This window comes from Wolffia australiana, chromosome 15 (assembly GCF_029677425.1).
Source record: "Wolffia australiana isolate 7733 chromosome 15, ASM2967742v1".
Classification (NCBI taxonomy): Eukaryota; Viridiplantae; Streptophyta; class Magnoliopsida; order Alismatales; family Araceae; genus Wolffia; species Wolffia australiana.
Window position 1 is genome coordinate 4591017 of NC_135849.1, and position 23207 is coordinate 4614223.

The 23207-nt window shown below is 38.0% G+C and overlaps 1 protein-coding gene across 4 annotated transcripts; it reads right to left on the reverse strand.

Annotated features, from left to right (window-relative positions):
• Positions 1-16115: 16115 nt before the first annotated feature.
• PPI1 (proton pump interactor 1) lies at positions 16116-22140 on the reverse strand. 4 transcript variants are annotated; one of them, XM_078587817.1, is made up of 9 exons: positions 21114-21187; positions 20911-20986; positions 19289-19658; positions 18515-18703; positions 18264-18443; positions 17564-17758; positions 17371-17469; positions 16749-17291; positions 16116-16654 (listed from the first exon to the last, which is right to left on the reverse strand). In XM_078587817.1, the coding sequence occupies exons 3-9, from the start codon at positions 19640-19642 to the stop codon at positions 16337-16339; spliced, it is 1878 nt and encodes a 625-aa protein (XP_078443943.1). In that variant the 5' UTR covers positions 19643-19658; positions 20911-20986; positions 21114-21187; the 3' UTR covers positions 16116-16336. The 4 variants fall into 4 exon arrangements, with proteins under 4 accessions (XP_078443943.1, XP_078443945.1, XP_078443942.1 ...); XM_078587819.1 differs by lacking the exons at positions 20911-20986; positions 21114-21187 and adding an exon at positions 21897-22140; XM_078587816.1 differs by lacking the exon at positions 20911-20986 and having other exon boundaries at positions 21114-21272.
• Between the last annotated feature and the right edge of the window lie 1067 nt (positions 22141-23207).

Here is a 23207-nt window from a genome sequence, read left to right on the forward strand (position 1 = left end):
CGAATACGTGCAATGATCTAGTAAACTATGAGGAGATAAAATATAACGATCATTAGTCTCTACACATGTATGCTGAATATTTCTATTCAGCGGATAGTCAATATGCACATCAAATTATCTCAATGGAATAACACTAATTGAAAGAATCCCTAAATGGTATTATACATAAACATCAATTTGATTGATTCATGTCTTGATTGTATAAATATTTCATTTACTTGAGACACCAAGGACATCTCGTAGATGGACAACTCTCATTTTGAATATGGCTTACGGATCTCAAACCTCGAAATTCAGTGAAGTCATAGCTTGGATATAATAAAACACACTAAGATATTGAGAGGTTAAGATAGGATTGTCCACCATTGGTGTAAGAAGAGATTGACTCAAAGAAGATAATGCAGCTAAATCACTAGTCATGGTAGTTAGGATATTGGAGAAGGTGTTCTCTGATGATCCCCGTTATGCATTAGTACAAGTACAATGATGGATTAGGGTTTGATGCCTAACCATATCCTAAGTTATTCAAGAATCCCTTGCAGATGAAGGATTATACACGGATGGTAACCGATGATGGTAAAGGTTCTACGAGAGAGTTCAAATACTACTCTATATCTTCTAGAGCATGAGGTGTAGCTTGGCACCCCATGTGCTAAGAACTTAATCTTTCAATTGGGTTAAATCGATCCTTAGTTAACTAGTCTATATGTTGATGTAGTTAATTAATGAGGTTGGTTAATAATTTTTCTTGGGGCATTAAACTTATTGTGTAGAATCATGCATGGACCTAGAGGGTTCTACACCTAAGATTATAGGGGCATTTGTGAATACACTTTTACTTAAGGGATTTTTTTGAAAACTTTAAAGAGTAAATTATACACAAGGGTGGGACACCCATTTAGGCACCTAGGCCAGCGAAAGGTGGGAGTCCCCCTATTAGTTTTTGTGGCTACATTTATATCTAAGAGGGGGGTGAATTAGGTATTCAAATGTTTTATTTTCATTTTTTTAATTGAACTCCTTGATGATTTTTGGCTTATCCAATGGAATAGATATCAAGTATCTTTAACAGGTTAGGGCTATTCCCTTACTCCTGATTTGGGGATGTAATTTTCTGAAGTGGAGTTCAATAAAGACCTATCCAGAGTTCAAATGCATGAAAATAGAAAGGTTGGTGAAGAGCTTGTCAATCCTCAGACCTCATAGCCTCATCAGATGCACTTCTCTTTCATCTTTTTATACTTCAGACCACTTACTTCACTTGGCCCACTAAATCATCATAAATAAGGTTACCACAACCTCAGATAGACCCCTTAACTCACACAATTGGCCCCCTCAGCCTAGTCTATGAAATCCCATGGTGTCCCTAGACTCTCTCAATATGATATAAAGAAAAACAACTATTCTGGATAGCAAGTAAATAAGGTCAGTATGAAATGCTTGTTTGATTTTTGAGTTTTGTCCTAAAGTCAATACTAAATCAATCTATTAAATCCTTAATGTTTAATCAATTTAGTATTCTTTTTATAATCAATATTGATCCAATATCTTTCCAGTCGCTCTAGATTCAGATACAAGTACAAGATTAATCCACAAGGACTTCTCATATCTTAATTCACCTTGATTACATGTGTTTTCTCAGCCAAAGTTCCTCACTCATAATCTCCTAAGATTCCAAGTCTATCCACCAAATTTCTCACGCAAGATCTCAATTTAACTCTATTACTTTTGATTCAACATCCCAAGTATGACTATTGAGTTATTCTTTTCTTTACAGATAATATCTCTAAAATTAACCTAAGATTTTTTTTTATTTTCACAAGCAACACCTTCTCCTTTAACTTCCCTCAAAATACCTTCTTGAAAATCTTCTTCTGTTTAATCTCGGACCTATGGATTAAGTCAAGAATAGATTTGGAACTGTGCACCTGATTTGTGTATGATTTGAATTATTGTTTTCTCCTCCCTCGGGTGATTGTCCCTCCTTTTGTTCTGAGGTTCAGCCTCTTTAATCTTCTTCTTCTTCTTATGTCCTTCTCTTCCACTGATTTCTTCTAGATTAGATCACTGAAAATAAGAAGAACGAGAGGATGGGAGCATTTTGATTACTTCTCCTTTGTATGCCTAACACAATGGCATCAATGGAGGTGTTTCTCTGGAATGCACATCTCTTCTCTTCTCTTTTCATATGGTGGCTGTTTATTCTCAACGAGTGCTTGGAGAGAGCTGAGAAAGGAATATCATTTTTATCCAAAAAGGTTGCCATTAAAGCTACATTGAAATATGGAGAGAATGTGGCAAGCTTTAGGCTCATTCATCCACTTTTGATCTTCCACAAGATAGCCAGTCAATGCATCTGATGGTTCACCATTCTTCTGGGAAAATGCCCCATTAAACATACCTTAAAAACTTATTAAAAAGAGACAAAAATATATCAAGTAAATTCGTGACTTATCAGAAAGGAAAAATGAGCTTTCCTTTGATTCGAGGGGTTGGGCAGCACTATAAATGAGCGAAGTTTTTGAAAAAAAGTTCAGAATTCTTTACCTTTATTTCCCATCTCCTTATCTTACCAAGTGCACTTCATGGATGGACATTTGAGGGTCAGCTGAAGAGCCTCTAACATCCATTAGGTAGCATAGGAAAGAGGATAATTATAATAAAATAGTAACTAAGACTTGTATTCTCAAATACTGTTCAGAACATTATGAAAAAAATATTTCTTCAAATGTTATTCTGATAAATTTCTTTGATTAAATCTGTATCAATCAATAACAAAAATTCAAATAATTCTCACAATGTTGATCCAAGATGAGATTGCACATATCAATGTATGATTAAGGCATCTTTACCTATCAACTAGCTTTTCATTAAAATTTGAAATCAATATTTTAAGATTCTTCAATAAAATATCAAAAAATTTAATTTGAAAATAAACTCTTGATTTTACCTAAATTATTCTGTAAAACTATTGGGTTGTGCACGACGTCTCTCCTAGACGCCGTACCCTGCGCAGAGCTCCAAGATGATACCAGATGAGCACAGCCATAACACATGTTCCACTCATTGCCAACTCAGGGGCTACGAATGAGCTGTTGGTGCCTGAGGTCTCCACTAAAACATGCAGTGGTATCACTATTGTATCTTTTTCGTTTGTGTCCTGGGGGGGGGGGGACGAGTAGGGTCCGTGTGTAATTGGGATATTTACGCTCACTCCACACCTATAAACTCTTCTAAACATTCAATCTTACATAGATAAAACCCCCCTGGGTGGCATCCAAGGCACGACTGGATCAGTATATGAGCACAACCCTTGGGTTGGTCATATCTGACATCGTGTTTTTGCCAATAAGAAAAAAAAAATTTGTAAAATATATTTAAATGAATGACTCATGGTATACCTGAAATTAGAAACCATGCATTGGTTAATTTTTTTACTGGTAAAGCTAGTTTAAATGAAATTCAAAAAAATTGGGATTTGGTCATAAATTAAGTATGGGGTTGTCCGCCCAAATTTGGACTCAAAATGCATTTGTTTGGCTCGTTGACCTTATGTGACAAGTCATGTGACTCCGTAGGCATTCGTGATCTGTGCATGTATGATTATGCCATTCCAATGCATCCTAAATCCTCTAAACATTATTTTGAATATGTTTTGTCATAGATTGGGAAGAGTTTGAACATGGAGTTGTCACTAGTTGACTGAGTGCATGGGTTGACCAAAGTGTATGTGAACTTCATAGGGTAAATTCATCAAAATTCACAACTTGAAATAGATTCAATGGCATTCAATCTTTACCCCCCCCCCCCTCTTCTCTCTCATTTCTCCCTTCAACCAAAAAGAGGGTATTCATGATTGAGAAGATCTACCAAGAGCTTCAAGAAGAGTTGGAAAAGAATAAGTGGAGATCCAAGTGCACATTGATCATGGATACTTATATAGGCGGCACATGTGAATGGCTTCAGAACAATATCCAAGGAAGTAAAGGGAGTAACAAGTTCCCCACGAGATACACAATATGTGTTTTGCTTTAAAGATCGATTTGGAATCAATTTCAGCTTCTGTTGCATAAAAAAAGAGTTTTCTAGACATCAATCAAAGCATAAGAACCCAACACGGAGAATTATAGCATTGGTTTCTATAAATGCTGAGAACAACTGTGTAAATCATTCTATAATAAGGTAGAAAAAAGACAAGTGTTGTTGATTATCTCTCTGAATATATTTCTTACGAGTATGACTACTATAAATGAATATATACATATATATAATGGTGATGCATTAACATCACATCAATGTATTTTTTATTTATATAGTTTAAAGGTAATAATTTTAGGATGTTAGAAACTAATTTTTATGTAAGATTAGTTTTATTACATTCAAAGTTATAATCCACCAGTTTAAAGTGCATATTTCATAGATTGAATGAGATGATCTAATAGTATCAGATATCATGTATAATACCATTGTAGGACCATAGGGATATCAAATACATTTCTTAAAGTAGATCAAGATAGAAAAAAAATCATGGTATTCTTGAAATGTAAGAATACCCAAATTCAACAAATCATAAAGTAGAGCAAGATATATATATATATATTTCAGGACTGGGTAGAACCAAGATTTTTTTTCACATCAGTGCCCACAAATGGAGAGCGACTATCACAAAGAATGTGGGAGGGAAAATGTCAATAAAGTATAACATACCTTAAGCCCTAAAATAAATGCATCTTTGTATATGTATATGCATATGCATATGTATATGTATATGTATATGTATATGTATATGTATATGTATATGTATATGTATATGTATATGTATATGTATATGTATATGTATATGTATATGTATATGTATATGTATATGCATATGTATCCATAATATATATTAGAATCAAATAAAATATGTGGTTCTATTAAAATAGATTGGTTATTATTGTAACCAAGTAATTATTTTATTTAACCATTTTTGAGACCCTTCACTATGACCTCATGAAGAGCATGCTTTCAGAAATAAATCATCTCAGTATTGATGTGGTATTTGGCTAAAAAAAATTAATCCAAATGATATGTGTTAGATAAATTCCAGCTTGATGTTTTCTAAGAATCCCTAGGATGCTCCTTTCTCTTGCTGACAGGATAAAGATTCTGACGACAAGGGGGTGATCCAAAAAAGCACACTATTCTATTCCTTATTTCTGGCTTAAATACCAGCAAATATCACAAGTTGGCGGCCCCAATTACTAATATGGTCTATTCCTTGAACTTATAAACGTGACTTATAGGGATTAATATATATATATATATATATATATATATATATATATATATATATATATATATATATATATATTATATGAAGGCCTAGAATTTCTCCGAATTCAAAATGTGATATCTTAATATCCACAGGTCCAATTGAGCTGAGATTTCTAGGGTTGCTTCATCTCCCTCTCCTCTTTCTCATCTCAATAATCATCATAGTGAGAATATTAAGTCCTTAATTAGTGTTCCTTGTGAAGACGATCTGTGCTCATTACTTCCTAAAAATTACTAAATACTGCTTTATATATTTACTAAATAATCTCAATTACCAACAACAAAATTAAAACGTGGATTTGAGATTATCACCTGAAATAGTCGGAAGCATACATTATAGCAGGCCGATTTTATATATGACAATTTAATCTTGACCATCTAAGCTTTCAAAAAAAGATAGAATGGCTAATATTAGAAGAAAAATTAATGTCTTTCTCTCCTAGGATGGAAAGTGCTGACTGAATGGCAAGTGTGATCAATCTTAAAAAGACACATAACAACATAGTTGATAAGCATTGTGTACCACATTATCTCCAAAGGTTCCACAACTATGATTTAATCATAGTAGTTGAACCCTCTTAATGAAAATCAAACAGCTAGGACAGTTTCATCTATTTTCTTCCCCAGATATTTCATTACATTGATAGATGGCAGTTGTTGACAATGGAATTGCAAAAACTGATGGATATTATGTGGGCATCAAGCAAAATCATTTAATTTCATTGAATAAATATTATTTTCATTATTATTCCAGTGTGATGTTTATAATGAATTCTATGAATACATGCAATGACATAGTGAATTATGAAAATATCATAATGTAGTGATAAATAGTTTTAAAACATGTATTCTAAATATTTCTATTTGATGGATCGTCGAGATGGACATATAATTATCCAGATTGAGTAGCACTAACTGATCCTACTTGTACGATAAGTATCGCTGATCATGTGGCGATTAGTGTGGCAACACTAAGGAAAGATAGTGGGTACTCTTTGGAGAAAGAGTTCACTAATTGATCCTAAGAATCCCTGAATGGTATTATACCTAAAGATGAATTAGGTCGATTCATATCATTGTTGTATAAGTGATCCATTGACTTGAGACACAAAGGACATCTCATGGATGAAAAACTACATTTTGACAATGATTTATAAGCCTTTAATCATGGGATGCAAACAAGTCATAGCTCGGGTGTAGTAAGAAGCTCATGGAGGTGATTGAGTGATCAAGACAAGATCGTCCGCCCTCGATTTAAGAGGAGATTGACTCAAGGAAGATGATGTAGAAAATCCCTGGCCAGGGTAGTGAGCATATTGGAGAAGGTGTTCTCTTATGATCTTCCATACACATCAGTACTAATCGAATGACGGATTAGAGTTTGATGATCAACCATACCCTAAGTCATTCGAGAGTCTCTCACTGATGATGGATTATACATATACGGTAATTGATGATGATAAAGGTTCCATGAGAGAGTTTGAACACTACTGGTACCTTCTAGAGCACGAGGTGTAGCTTGGCACCCCAAGGCTGGAAACTTAACCTATCAATTAGGTTAAACCAATCCTTAGTTAATTAATATATATGTTGATATAGTTAATTAATAAGGTTGGCCAATAATTGTTATTGGGACCCTAAAGTTATTAACTAGAAAGATACATAGGCTCAGAGGGTCGCACACATAAGATCACAAGCGCATTATTTAATATATTTTACTTTATAGGGTTTTTTAGATAAACTTAAGTAAAATATAAATAGTGAGGGGGAAGCACTCATCTTAAGCACCCATGCCAGCCAGAATTGAGAGTTCCACCCTTTCTCCACTCTGATCTCTTCTCCACTCGACCAAGGAAAGTGTCTTCATGGTGAGAAGATCTTTAAGATTTTTAAGGAGATTTGAAGAAGAAGAAGAGATGGAGATCCAAGAGCAATGTGAAGAGCTTCAGAATGTTCTCAAAGTGAGCAGGTCAAGGTTGGAACAAGCTCCCCACCAGATACATGTGATGTATGATGTTAAAGATAGATTGAGAATTGATTAACGCTTCTACTTCTATTGAAACCAGGTTTTCCATGAGTGAACCAAGGCAAAGAACCTAACAAAAACAAGGGCATTAAAATACATCAATGAATCATGGGAGGCATTAATGGAGGATAAAAAATGTCTCATTATTTTATCCCCATATAAATATGATTGATTTTCTCTATTATCACGAGGCCAAAATAGATTTTCCAAAAAAACATTTTTTCTTGGATTCAGCTTAAATGGCATTAAATGACATATTTGACCCTAATTTCTGGCTCATCACTCAGTTATAGGCCTCTCAAAATTCATCTTGTTGCTACAAAGAAAGATAATTGGCGATGACTTTGTCCTCCATTCCACCAATAAGATGGGCGAAAAAACCAGTGCCCTAATGCTAGGTCTAATTCTCATTGGTCTTCCAAGTAGCCATGTCATTGTCAACCCATCATTCATGCAATCACCAGATCATGCTACTTCCAGGCATGAGAGCAATCCACCACAAACCCTATCGGTACTCCCATCTAAAAACTAAGTTGGTGCTGCTGGTGGAAGAGTTTAAATCTATAATACGATGAGATATACCATGGACTCCAGCCCTGCATTATTGGTGAATTTAAATGGCAGGTTGTAGACAATTTGCATGCACGACCGAGCCCTAAATATTATCATGGTCTAGAACCACTTTTCTATCCCAAGCGGTTAATAAATATTTGAAGAGATCCAAGGGATGACTATTTTCTCCAAACTCACCTTAGATCAAGGTAACATCAAATTCATATGTGCTGTTAATATTTCAAAAAGATGGTGGTTCACGCCCATCCAGGTATTTATGAATATGGTGTGATGTCATTTAGTTCATGTAACACCCCTGCCACCTTTAAGGCACTTATGAAATATATCTTCCATCCATACATGCGCAAATTTGTTTTGGTCTTCTTTCGACGACATTTTAATGAACAACCACAATGGTAATGATCATCGGAGTCACTTAATGCAAGTTTTATAGGCACTAATGGATCACAATATTTACATAAACTTGAACACAAGTGCTCATGTCCACACTCACAATTGGAATACTTGAGCTATTGGCTCTCTACTAAGGGTGTCACCCCTGATGTGGGGAACATGGAAGCCGTCCTAGAATTTGGGTTGTCATTTTTCCATTCAGCACAAGGCATGCCGATCTAACCTCGTGGCAGATGCACTCTAATGCCAACCTCCTCCCATAGAATTATAGTTGGTCTTTATCTTATGGTCTCACTAAGGAGACAGAGGATGTTCATCAAGAGGTGGCACAAGATCCCGGCCCAAAATTTATGGTCTAGAAACTGAAATGTTCATCACTTACCCAGGATTCATATTTGATCATAAACCCTATTCCATTGTTGTGTGACACCAATGGTGCTATTCCACAAGTGAAAGAGTCTAGGTCTCATTTGAAGTTAGAGAACTTCCTTCCATTGATCAACAATATAGCAGATCCATAGACAGAGCCATTAGCTCAATGTATTTTGAGCATCACTCGAAAACAAAGGGTTTGTTCTCTAAGAGTGATTGGCTTCTGTACAAGAGGGAGATTGATGGAAATATATGTGGATGGCAAACCAATCACACATTCCATATCCCGTTCTATGTTCATTAATAGATCATATTCAGTATAGTGCATGTGTGATGCATATAATGAAGTCCATGAATACTTTATCTGACTTAGTGAATTATGAATTAGATCGTAATAGGGAGATCACTAGTCTTTAGACATGTGGTCTAAGTATTCATATTCAAAGGATATGCAAGAAGGACATCGAAGTATCCAAATAGAATAGCACAATCTAGCCTCACTCATTTGATGAGTATGGCCATTCCCGAAGCTATTAGTGTGGAGACATAAAGGATAGATAGTGGGTGCTCTTTAGTGGAAAGAGTTCACTTAATTGATCTGTACGAATCCCTAAATGGTATTATACATGTTGATTAGAGCTATTATCGTGGTTGTATTTCTTCTTTCTTTTCTATATTTTCCCTTAAAAGTAATGTAAATGGGTCATGTCTTATAAGTGGCCCATACTTGTGTTTTGTGGCCCACATGAAAGTATGTGGGCCCCACCAAACTTTGGAACTAGAGGTATTAAATCCAACGTGGAAGAAAAGAACTATAACCATGTTTTGTTTATTCAAACCATATCCACTAGGTGCTCTCTGTGGCCAACAAAGGGAGGAGCATCACTAGAGAAGGAAGAGTAGATCTTGTCTATTTTGTAACAATATCTAACTGTCAATTAGGTTGATGTACATCACCGTTGTGTAAGTGGTCATTAGACCTAAGACACCAAAGACATATTGTGGATGGACTGTTGTACTTTGACTGTGACCTACATGCCCCTAATCATAGGATTCTAAATAGTCTTAGTTTGGGTGTATCAAGAAGTTCACAAAGATGACTGAGAGCTCCAAATGAGTAATAAGCTCGAAAAATGTGTGTTTAATGTCGTTATTTAAGGGGTTTTCGAACTTGACCAATAAAATTTATCTATCCCTTAGTGCTCAAGTAAGGGGTCAAACCCTAGGGAGGCGATGGTAAAATTAACTTTTATCAACTTAGGGTTTGAACTCTAAATTTAAATGATATCATTTTTTACTTAGGTAATAGAAAAATCTTGTAACCTGTATGTATCCTTCTAAACTTTTTAAATTCAAATTATCACAATTAACTCTCAGTTATTTATTAATAGAGAGTTAAAATGACTTAATTTTTATATTTTTGGAAATCCATGAGAATCAAATTCATTATTACTTAGCAATTCTTGATAAGATTTGCTAAGTAATCTCCTAACTTGGATCAATTATGTGTCAAATTGACTTTAGAATTTTCTTTGCAAATTGAATACAATTTCTCACTAACTAGTTTTGACAATAATATCTAGATTAGAAATCGACAATTGACATTCATATTTTATTTTATTTAAAAACTTAAATTGATTTGAATTATGTTTTTAGGTTGTTTAGTGCATTTGAAATGTATTTAGCAAATTGATTAAATTGATTTAAGATTTTTTTATCAAGAAATGTTCACTGTTCAGAAATCGTGAAAATACCTTAAATTAGCAAAGCTTGATCAAGCTTTGCTAATTAAGAAAATAAGGAACTAAATTGTTTTTATTTAAGATTCAATTCGATTTGACATCATTTACCGTTGGCTAACTCATATCAAACAATTGGAAAACAAAGGAAATTTGAAGATTAAAAGAATTGAAAATGGAATTTTAGAAGAAATCTCGAAACTAAACGGAATTATGGAATTGCTAAAATTGAACGTGAAATCAAGTGTAAATTGAAGTAAAATTGAGCCTAGAAATACCAGGAATGATTTATGAGTCGACTTGAAAAGATTCAGCGCACGAACAACTGAATTTTCCACAAATTTATGCTTGAACTTTGGGGAAGAATGCGGCACCCGATTGTCAAAATTACTGTCCAAATCGAGCTCCAAATGCACTCAGGACTGTTCTTGAGTCGTCCATGAATCCAGGCTATCTTTCCTTGATCTTAAAAATCAAGAACAAACTTCAATTTCCTCTTTCCCCCAATTTATCACCGCAGAATCAGGAGAACTCATTCTTCCGATTTGTTATTAACCAGTCTTCTTCGCTTTGTATGCAGGTGACACGGAGCAGATTGATTAGACCACATGGCGCTGGTTCGCGGCGAGTTTTTTTCATATGGCGCCGTGTACGTGTGATTCACACGGACGAATCTTCACAGTCAGCATGAGATCGGAAACCCTATTGGTCCATGTACTGCTGCGCACGGGCTTAACTCACTACGTCACACGCAGTGAGTTAAGTGGCACAGGATTGGTCCACGCCATGATTCGCGTGGGACGCGACACGCATGTTGTTGTGTACGTGTGTGTCACACACCGAAGGCATTTTCCTCGCTCCTAATTGGCCCGTGCACTTTTTGGTGTATTTCCTGCGCACTTAACACCTAATTACAGATTAACCTGGCTCAATAAGGGCCAGCTTTATTTTAAAAATGATTTTTATTTAAAACCAATTAAAATAAAATGTAAAAAAAATTACTAATGCAAAAAAATGCTTTATTAATTTCTCAAATATGTTTTATTATTGATTTCTTTTTATCTATAGAAATAGGTCAATTAAAGACATTTAATTTCTTATAAAATGCAATTTGAAAATGTTTAAAATGTGTTAATTGACCTAATTATTTTTCAAAAGTATTGTATCTCTAGAAAATTAAGAAAAGTGTTGTTTTAACATAAAATCATGATAACTTGCACTAGAATTTGATTTTTTAAACATTAAAAGCCCACAAATATGATAGAAATAGCATTTTATAAGCTCTTATTTGCATGTTATCAATGGGTTCGTCCACCCTCAGTATAAGAGGTAACAACTCAAGGAAGATGATGCGATGAAGTCCTCATCCAAGGTAGTGAAATATTAGAGAAGAGTTCTCCGATGATTTCTGAACGCATCGGTGCTAACTCGAATGATCGATTAGGATTTGATAGTTGACCATAGCCTAAGTTGTCCTAGGAGCATCAAGTGGATGAGGGATTATACATACCAACTGATGATGAACAGGTTCCATGAGTGAGTCAATACACACTCCCTTGTATCTTCTAGAGCACGAGGTATAGCTTGGCACCCAACGTGTTGGACACTCAACATATCGATTGGATTCAATCAATCCGACGTTAATTAATCTATACGATGATATGGTGAATTAATTTGGAAGGCCAATAAAGGTTATTAGGCCGCTTGAGTTGTTAACTAGACTGATACATGGGCCTACAGGATCACACACAAATGGTCTTTTGGACATCGACGATATACTTAAGTTTTGGGGGTTAAAGAAAAATACCCACTTAGTATAAATAAGGGAAGGCCGTAAAGGAAATTCACCCATGCTAGAAATTTTTCAGAGGCCTTCTCCTCCTTCTCCCTTCTCCCCACACTTAACTCTCCCCTCCTGATGCGATTGGGACGCCGTAATGACAATGATGGAGCGTGAAAAGAGATCGTATGGGTGAAGGATAAGATTTGACGTGCTGAGGATTGTGTTGATACATCTATAGGCTGCACACTTGAGCAGCTCGAATCGTTTTGCTTGGGGATCCAAGAAATCACGGATGCGATCCGTGCACAAGTTCTTAGTTTTATGTTCTATCGATGTAGTTACAACTTTGTTTGAGTCTTCCGTTGTGGCTCATTTTGATTTCTTCATCCATAACAAGGCATGTAGAACCCAAAAGGAACTATGCGCAGAATCAGGTCGCTAGTAAAATTCACACTGCCAAATGACATGGTACTTCATGTAGGCCATCTGGTTCTTTTGGTATCCCAAACTTTTTTCACACTTATTCTAACAAGCTACATGATGGCATCATCAGAGGGAACTAGAGTTTGTTGAAGACATGGAAGTAAGTGGCCCTAAAATTATAAAAAGACCATCAAAGCATAATGGATATCATGTGAGTGTCAAAGCCTATCACACTTCAATGTCATGTTTAAGCTCATTAAAATAAATGTGTATCCGTTCCCATTACCATGTGATGTTTATTGATGAAGTATATGAATTGATACAATAACATAGCGAATGATGATGACCTCATTATACACTAACCATTGGTTTTAAACATGTATCTAAAAATATTCTTATTTGAAGGACCTAGATGACATCAAACTATCCAAAAAGATTAGCATTATCTACTCTTACTTATATGATAAGTATGACTTATCTTGTTGTCATTAGTCCGGAGACAAAAAGGACACATGATAGGTGCTCTTTAGAAAAAGAGTTCACTAAATTGATCCGTATAAATCCATGAGTGGTATTATACTTAAACATCAAGCAGGTTGATTCATGTCAGGGTTGTATAAGTGGTCACTTGACCTAAGACACCAAGGACATTATGCAGGGACGACAATGTTTTGATTAAGATGTAGAAGTTTGTAATAATGTAATTCAAATATGTCTTCGCTCGAGTATCACAAGTGCATAAAGGTGATTGAGTTGTCAAGATTGGATCATTCCCCTTTGATATAGGAGGAGATTAGCTCGAGAAGAAAACACATTAAATTTTTAGAAAGGGAAGTGAAGATATTGGAGAAGACATTCTCCGATGATCCCCATTATGCATCAGTAAAAATTAAATGACAGATTAGGATGTGATAGTTATCCATTACCTACATCATTTAAGATTATTTCTCTGATTGAAGATACATATACAGTAACAGATGATACTAGAGGTTCCATGATATAATTTATTTAATACTCAATATATTATAGAGAACGAGGTGTTGCTTGGCACCCGACGAGCTGGATCATTAACCTATCATTTGGATTGAGTCAATTATTTGTTGATTGATCTATATGTTGATATAGTTACCTTAATAAAGTTGATTACCTTATTGGATAAACTTAAATTATAAGGAATTTTTTTAAAATACTAAATAAGAATAAATATAATGGGGTACCCATTTTAAGCACTCATGTTAGCTTGACCTAGGCGCCCCCTTCCCCCCCCCCCTTCATTTTAGGTGCTCATTCCACTCACCTCACATGAAAGACTTCAAGAAGAGTTAGAGAAGAAGAACAAGAACAACAACAAGAAGAAGAGCTCCATCATCGTATCAATCGAGTGGATATGTCTAGAGGAAAGACACATGAAAGGCTTTAAGAAACTCTCCCTAGGAGCAAGTCAAGGGTGAAACAAGTTCCTCATAAGGTGATGTGATCATCTGTAGTTTTTAGATCAATTCTGAATTTAGTTACACCTTTTGCTACATTAAATTTGATTTCAAGCACTTACTTAAAGCCACTAAACCCAAAAAATCCCAAATCAGTACATGTCCTAAATTTACCATTATTTCATCGGTATTTGTCATAACTTCTTTACCCATGATATCGCCGATAAATTTGAAAGAAAAATAGCGAAGCTCCATGGCATTATGCATGTTTTTATCTCTGATTGGACAGCATCTCTAAGGCACGCAAACACATTTCTGCGTACTACCCCAAAATGGACAAATGCACCAAAGTGGTGGACCACAGCCTAAAAACTTATGTTAGTTAATTTGCAACAAACCAACCATAGAAATGGATCTCTCGGCTCCATTACACTGAACTTAGTTACAATGCTTATTATCATGAACCATCAAAATGCCTCCATCCAAGGTAGTATGCATCCATTAACTGCCCATGATCATCTGTTACGTCAGCCTGGCAATGCCCATGGACAACCTAGTCCAGTAGCTACAAGATCTAGACCAAAAGTTAGATATTATTCAAAGGCATCTTGAGAGTGCCAAGGCCACTATGAATTTTCATGCTGATTGGCATTCCCACCATATTGAGCTCATAATGGTAGGCATCATCCACCTCAAGTAATCATAAAGCATGAAATCATTGGCCCACCACCCACATGAAAAGATGGTGCCTAAATATTTTGGACTTTTACCGCACCAGACGCCACATTGGACCAGTGGCTTATGATCTAGACCTACCATCTGAAGCCCACATTCACCAAACGAATAAGAACAGAAAAGTGAGTAAATAAATCCCAGGTAACCCCTCATTCAGTGGCTTTATTTGTTCTGATAACCCTGTACTTATTCAGTGGCTTTATTTGTTCTGATAACCCTGTACTTTATACCCAATGATATAAGGATTTTACACAAAGATATATAGCAATAGTAAATATGTAAAAATAGGCCTAAAATTAGATTATAAAAGTTAAAATAATAATTAAAATATAATTCTAAAAGTTAAAATTATAATTAATTGAAGCATGTTGTGGGACCCACTGACCCGCCTATTCTTGATTGTCACTCTGACATGGATCGCAGCCTTCTATCCCTCCGCTCAATGCCTGTCGGTGCTTAGACAATCGATGGAACTTCTCGACTTCAAAGAAACATGGAACTAGCATGGATGCTGCAAAAACAATTTCCAAACTTCCAGACTGAGGATAAGTTGATTGGAATAGTAGGAGTAATTCCTGATGCGATTTGGAGTTCTATCTACAAATGAGTTACTAAAGCCCGACCAAGCCCAAGCACCTCTTTAAGCCCTTCAATGCAGACGGGAGAGTAAATTTTGACATCTGGTGATTGCTTCTCTAGCACCTTTGATCTCTCTCTATCCAACACACTCTATCAGACCAGCTTCTTCATATTTTCCACTTCATTTCCACTTCTCTCTGAGAACCAAAGTTTGGATTTTGCAATGTAAAAACTGGGGGACCATCAACATATCCTTCTAAAATAGATTATATTCTACTACTTTCTATTTTCTCCAAAAGTGTTTTTGAACAACTTTCCCATCATTTCATTTGCAATAAAATAACCTCCCAGGATCAAACCGCATCATAGTGTCATTCTTCTATAAATTTATTGCTTTAATAGGCTTCCGGGATAATTTCCTCTATTTTACGTTATCAGAGTATTATTTTATGACCAGATTTCCTACTACGAACCTACAAGAAATGACTTCTTACAACTGATCACTTGCCTACCATGATAAGTTTACCCAAACATCAACCTGAGGAAAATGAACTTCAAATAACAGAAATTCCAGCTTAACGTTTACAAGTAGCTTGCACGTCCCTTTTTAGAACCTTTAAACACTAAGCAAATCATTGTAAAAAATCATTAAAATTCAATGCATTCGATCAGATGAACCCCCGAATCCTAATACTTTTTTAGCACTAAACGATCAACAAAATTCCCCCAAAGCAGAAACTAGCTGATTCATGTCTGATATCACTTGATATGATATAGATAACCCGTAGAAAATTCATCAAGAAAAAATAAAAGAAAGCGAACTGTTACAACTCACTGAGACCTTTCGCGGACAGGCCCGACACTCCGTCCCCGCCGCTGCCGCCACCGCCATGACGAAACTTGAGAAAGAGATGGATCAGCAAAACTGTGTCCCTAAAGTTGGTAGTGGGGGGCAAGGCGAAGAATCTCAGCTCCTCTTGGGCATGTAGTAGACGAAGCCGAGAACTGCGAGCGCAACGAGAACAGCGAACGCGATCGCCGCCCATTTCCAGTACGGCTGCGTCTTCTTCTTCCTAGGAACGACCCTCGGCCGGCTGTCCGCACCCCAGGCCCGGCCTCGGTGCCGGAGATTCTTCTTCTGTTCTGTCACCTTTGATGGGACTACAACCTCCTTGGCCTCGTCAGATTCCTGCGTGTCCTCTGCCTTCGCATCTGTCTCGGAATCGTCCTTACCCGAGTCAGGCGCCGACGCCTCAGCCTTCTTCTTTGCCTTCTTCTCCTTCTCCTGGAAGACAGAATCAGGTTTAAAAACAAATTAAGAAAAAGGACGATTCATCGATTAATCGTCGTCCTTGTAAACCTGGATGCAGAATAACTACCTTCTGTTTCTTCTCTGCTTCTTTCTGGGCTCGAGCAGCGGCCTTAGCGGCGGCCTTCTCCGCGAGTCTCTTCTTCCTCTCTTGGGCCTGTTTGGCCTTGGCTATCTCCTCGTCCCTCTTCATCTCCTTCTGCTTCTCGATTTCCGCTGCCGCCGCCGCCGCCGCTGCCGCCGGAGACGGTTTCTCCGGCAACACAGCAGTCTCTGCCTCGGCAACTGACGTGCCGCTCTTGGTCTTCGTTCTCGGCTCCGCAGGTTTCTCTCCCTCTTCCTTGGCCGCCGCCACAACGACATCAGGTGCCTTGGGCTGTTTCGGGTCACGATCATCGGCCTTTTTCCTCGCCGGCAACGGCAACATCGGCTGCACCGCCTCCACCGGCTCTTTCACGGACGCTGCTGCCTCCGCGAAAATGGGCTTCTCATCAGGGTTCCTCATCCTGCCATCCCTCGTCAGCTGCCGCTTGTCCAGGGAGGGCAAGATCCTCTTCTCGTAATCTTCTCTGAAAACCTTGTCCCTGCACCACTGGTCTATAAACTTGCTGACCTGGATGGGAAAAAGTCAATGGTCAGCGTTCACTGGTCAACGGTCAACAGACATGGGTACGGAGGGCCAGCCAGCCGACCTCGTCATTGCAGAGTGCCTCCAGACCTGCCACGTCCTTCTTCTTTGCCAGATCACGGGCATTGTTCAGGGTTGCCCGGTACTGGTAGTAGGAGGCATTCTGAATATTGAAAGACGGTATAAACAAGTTTGAGGATTAAGAAATATGTAGAAGTGGAATTTCTAAATTATACGAAAAAAAAACGGGCGCGTACCCCTTCGTCGCGAGATCTTCTAAGCTCGTTGAGTGTTTCAAAAGTTTTATCTCTTTTCTGGGTGACCAAGGTCAGGTCCTCCTGTAAGGAAGCGATGTCCTCGTCTATGAACTTGAGAGTATCCTCCAAACTCTTTATCTTTGACCTGATTACATTTTTTTCCTTTCTTACTCCATCCAAACCAACTCCGATCAGCTGCACAAGAAAGTAGGAACGTAGATCAAATCGTTAGCTACTCAGGAAAGCGCCCAAAGATGAAGAGAAATTTTGAACATAAAAAAAGTTTTGAACTGGGTCAGAGAAAGTGGAAATCTATCAATCGGAATTCCTGATTAAGAGCACATTCAAACTATACCGTGTTGGTTTTTGTCCTATTCACAACCCAAGTTTTTTTTTCTTTCGGGCTTCCCTTCTTCTATAAAAGGGGGTATTTTCTATTTTAGTTTTACATCACTCTTGCTACAAGCCTTTGAGGTGGGATTTTTTTTTGGGCCTGTTGCAAAGAGGGTTTTGTCAATTTCAGACTTGATCATTTATTTGGGGAAATATTGTCCACTACTGCGAGAGGCTTCCCAAATTTGTCCTCCCTTTGTCTAGGTTGTCGAACAACCTTCTCGACTTCCACTATTGATTAAATTCCGTAGCACTTGCATGCAAGCTCGTTCTGCTATTAACATAAAGGGGCAGTAAGAACACTTACTTTGACCTGGTCCTGGATGGCTTCCTTGGGACCCAATGATTCTTGAAGCTTGGCCCTCATAGCTGCATAGGCGATGACCCTTTCTCGGGTAGCCTCAAGATTTTTAATATCTTTAAGGAACTGCTTCTCCTCAGACAGCGTGTTGCTCTCGTGTTGAATACGGTATTGAAGACCTTGAATCTGTTTAATGGATCAGCATTTTACTTTAACACATCTGATTAAAATCGTAAAATCAAATTCAAAAGACTCACCAGATAATCTAGTTCCTCCTCTGAGGAGCATATACCCATGCCCCTCTCTACACTATTCGCATCCCGCAACTTGCCCAGAGCTGCTTGAAGAGGCTCCATCTCTTTCCTCTTTTCATCAATAGCCATACGGAATTGTTTGTCCTCTTGAGTCAGCGGCTTCAACTGTGATATTATTTCCCCCCTCTCTGCCTGCAAGAAAAATTTTGGCGAGCTCCTCTTTAGAATTTGCTATACTATAGTGATTTAGTAGTGATTTCCATTGGGGTTTTCCTATCCCTAGATGGAACAGCTTTAAATAGAGCTTTAGGATTCAGCATTCATCAAAATCAACGTCATCAACCCTCACTGATGTTGACGGTCGTGGTGATGTTGACGAATTTTAAGGTTGTTGACAACGACGTTGACAAGGTTACCGTGAACAGTTGCCAGTTGTTGATAATGTCAGCGCTATCTGTCAATGCCAGCTACCGACTTCATAAAAATCTTTTTCTTCAAGAAACTTCATAAAATTCTAGTTAAAGATATGTCAGTCCCGTCAACCTCCACGCCATCAACTGGGCTTGTTGACGACGATGTTGACATAGATGGAAATTATAGAGGATTGACGGAGACAGCAACGTTGAGGCTTGTCGATGTTGGCAAACAATCAAAAAGTTGAATTCACAGTTCAACGTTGCTGGGACTTGCCGAACCCTAAGCCTATGTTAGTTCAAAGCCATTAACAGCAACAAAAGGTAATTAAGAAAAAGGTTAAGTTAATGATGGAAAGTATACCCTCTTCTGCTTCAATGAATCCATTATCTGTGATCTCTCTTTGTTCCACTTCTGGATTTCTTTGTCGATTTGATCAAATCTTGCTTTGAGCTTTGGATCTTCATAGGGCTGGTACCTCACAAAATAAAATGTATGAACCTGCTTTGGGGCTGGCCACTCATCAACTGCATCTTTAGGAAGCATATCATTTTTAGCATCCACGGCTACTCCGTTTCCCTCATGCGAGCTATCTACTGATCCAAAGTTTATAGCATTCTGAATATCAGGTTGATCCGGTTTCCCTGGCGTGGTAAGTTCCGTTGTGTCCTCAGCTGCTGGGGAAGTGAAACCCTCCGTCAAGACCTCCACTCCCATGGTTTCTGTTATTTTCCTAGAAAATATACACAGGAAGAAATTTTCAGCCATTATGATACAATATGGAAACTAGGGTTCTATCATTCTGCACATTATTGTTCCTACTCAAATAACGGGAAATAAAAGAAATGAAAAATATCTCAAATGTTGTTTTTTTTTTAACAATAATATCTCAAATGTTGTAAGCGTTATCATTATCATAAACATCTGGCCACTTAACAGGGAAATTCGAAAGACGAAGCTTCGTAGTTAGACCACTATGATTAGCTGTTATCAAGCCAATGAAAAGGACAAACGACCATTTTATAAACGAAAAATCCGAAAACAAACAGAGCCTGGATTTTATTGAAACCATCAGCCTGCTAAAAAGTTTTCACTCTACGAACATTTAGAATTTCATAGTATTTCAGATTTCATAATTTTTTTCAAAAATATTTAACAATTTAATAATCAATCAAACACCTCAAGCTTTCAATGTTTTCAGAGTTTCCGAAGAACAATAACCATGATGCTACATCTTCGTTCTATGCAGTGGAAACAAAAAACTATTGAGAAAATATAAGAAGATGAAGCGATTTCAAACAGAATCTGCAACATACAAGAATGGAGACGGGGAAAAATCTGGTGAAAAGAATTAGTGACCAGATTTTTCATGGTGTAAATGGAAGAATAGTAACCAGATTGGAGACCATTATTGTAGATCATCATTGAGACTCTGACGTCCGAAAAAAAGAATAAAAATGAACAAGTGAAAATCTTTTTCAGAAACCACGATAATTCCACGATGCTCCTTTCAGAAACCGAACAAATTATCTACTCTTCTTGTTATGCCCGAAAAAGGGCACGCATGTAAGAAATTAAACCCCCAGTAATAGTTTCTACCACCGCGGTCTATCGTGCGTCACATAAGAAAGAATAGGATTTTTCAAAGAAGATTAAAATATGGCGTAACATCAGGATCCACAGAACTAACAGATAGAAAATTCGAACTAGAGTCGGCACTCGCAAATCAATACTTCGTCGTTGATAGCTTCGACGACTGGCGAGAAGTAGGAGCGGAAACGAGATGCATATCAATTTAAGGGAAAATAATCAGACGAAATAATCGACAAAACGAGAACACGGATTCCCGAACAACATAACGAATACCTGCAAACAATCAAACACGGAAGCCTAGGTCGTCAGTACAACCACAACTCCCAAATTTTGACTTGTAAACATTTCGAAACAAATTATCTAGGTTAATTTCCGAGGTTAAAAAATCGAACCGCCGGAGAAGGCGCCGCAGGGGGAGGGAATCGTCAGATCCGGGTAATTAACTCTCGAAACACACGGATCCGCCACCTATGAGATGGAAAACAGAGAAGAACAAGATCTACAACTAAAACGACAACCGACAACAGCAAATCGCACCGATTCAAACACACAATTCGAAGAACGGACTCAATTCAGAGAGGAGGCGATCACAAACCAACAATCTCGGAGAGACGTTCTTCTGCCTCGGATCCTCCTGCGCTGGTAATTCGCAGGATCTAGATCGAGACGCGGAGATCTCAACGGAGAAAAGAGACTGAGATATAGAGCGGTTTAAAACGGCACGTTATTAAATAGTGGGACACGTGGAAGCGAGATCTCCGTCGAATGTGAAATCTGAAGAATCCCGCGATCCAAACGCGGTATTCCGAAGGAAACGACCCTCTTCCGCGCGTTGACCGGAGATGATCGGGTCGGATCGGAAATCCCGGTCGATCGGACCTGAGATCGTGATCAGATCGAACAGTTAATCGATCGATCCGATCGACCAGCTTCAGTGCGGATTCCCAAGCCTGGATTTTTCGTGAATCGGTCGGAATTTGAAGTTCGAACGCGGAAAGGATCTGGACGGTGGATTCCCAGGCTGGCTGTAAATCTGTAAGATCCCGGCCGTCTATATATCTGAAAAATGTTTTTGAAAATCTATTATTTTAGCGTTGTTTAAAACCCTCTTGATAATCCGGAAAAACCTTAATAATGCCACTGAAGTCCAGAACAGCAGATCTCTCTCTCTCTCTCTCTCTCTCTCTCTCTCTCTCTCTCTCTCTCTCTCTCTCTCTCTCTCTCTCTCTCTCTCTCTCTCTCTCTCTCTCTCTCTCTCTCTCCCTCTCTCTCTCTCTCTCTCTCTCTCTCTCTCTCTCTCCCTCTCTCTCTCTCTCTCTCTCTCTCTCCCTCTCTCTCTGATGTAAACAAACAGAACGACTAAATAATATTACAATACCTTTGAATACCAATGGAGTCGCCGGAGAATAATCGGAGGAATCGGGAACTCCTGGATGCCTGGTTCGCTCGTCTGGCCGAATGTCTTCGTTGAGATCCGTTGGAAAAGTCGAGAACTGATATCCTGTTGCGTGAAGTGGCGGGAGTATTCAAGAAGGGAGAAGAGAAAGAACGCTAGAAGAGAGGAGAGAAAGATCGCTAGAAGAGAGAAGAGAAGGATCGCTAGGAGAGAAACAAGAACATTCCAAACTTCTTTCCAAAAAAAAGGTCCATTCATCTTCTTCACAGGAGATATTTAAAGAAACACAGAATTAACTATTCTAACCTACTAGGCATGGGGGCTTACCAACCGGTAAGGCCCCACGTGGACTATTAACTCTGGCCGATGGCAGTGTATGCGTCATGCGCAATACGTCACACACACACACTCTTTCTCTCAGTCTTAGTACACAAACAGTGTAGGAACATGACTTGAATCGACAAGCCTCGCTCTACTTGAAGAAGCCAAAGTTCTGAATCCACCGAACTAGCTTCTCCAACCCTCAGAGGAAAGAAACAAAAGTTTCAACAAAGTAATGGACTTAGATAATAATCCTTAGAGGATGCATGGTCCCTTCTTGAAGAACACAATGACTGTAATCGGGAAAAGATAACTCAAAACATTGAGAAAAATAATTCTAACAAGCTAGAACAAAGGATGAGCTGCCTGACATGCCTTAGTAGAGATATTCTGCAGATTTTGGGGCCCGTCAAAGCTGTCAAGAGATATTTGTGTGGCTCAAGAAGATCATGATGGGACAAAAGAAAAGATATGCAGCTCTGACACGTTAGAGCAGAGATATTATGCAGATCTTTGCAGAAAAGGAATATGTCAAAGGGTTCTGTCATATATGAATATGTCAATGAATATTCTCAGAGAAAATCTAATAGAGGATCTTGTCAGAGAAAATCCTGTCATAGAAGATCCTATCAGAGAAAATCTATCAAATGATTTTGAAGGGCTCTAGGTACTTTTTTTGTAGATCCTATAAGCTCTAGAAGAATCTCCTTCTTGGGCTAACAATTGCTCATTGACCTTAGAAAATGGGCTTCTGGGCTACATCATGCTCTCCCTCTGTCTTTCTCCATCTCCCTCTTGATCTCTCTCTGCCTCTTGGTATTTATCTCCCACTCTCTCTCTCTTTCTCTCTCTCCCTCTCTCTTTCTCTCCCACCCTCTCTTTCTCTCTCGCCCTCTCTCTCCCTCTCTCTTTCTCTCTCTCCCTCTCTTTCTCTCTCTACATCTCTCTTTCTCTCTATCTCTCTCTCTTTCT

Coding starts and splice junctions, on each gene's coding strand:
- PPI1 (XM_078587819.1), bottom strand. CDS start 19,642: ATGGGAGTGGAGGTCTTGACGGAGGGTTTCACTTCCCCAGCAGCTGAG. Junction 18,444..18,514: donor AGGAGGAACTAGATTATCTG/GTGAGTCTTTTG, acceptor TCCATTAAACAG/ATTCAAGGTCTTCAATACCG. Junction 16,655..16,748: donor AAGCAGAGAAGAAACAGAAG/GTAGTTATTCTG, acceptor TCTGTCTTCCAG/GAGAAGGAGAAGAAGGCAAA.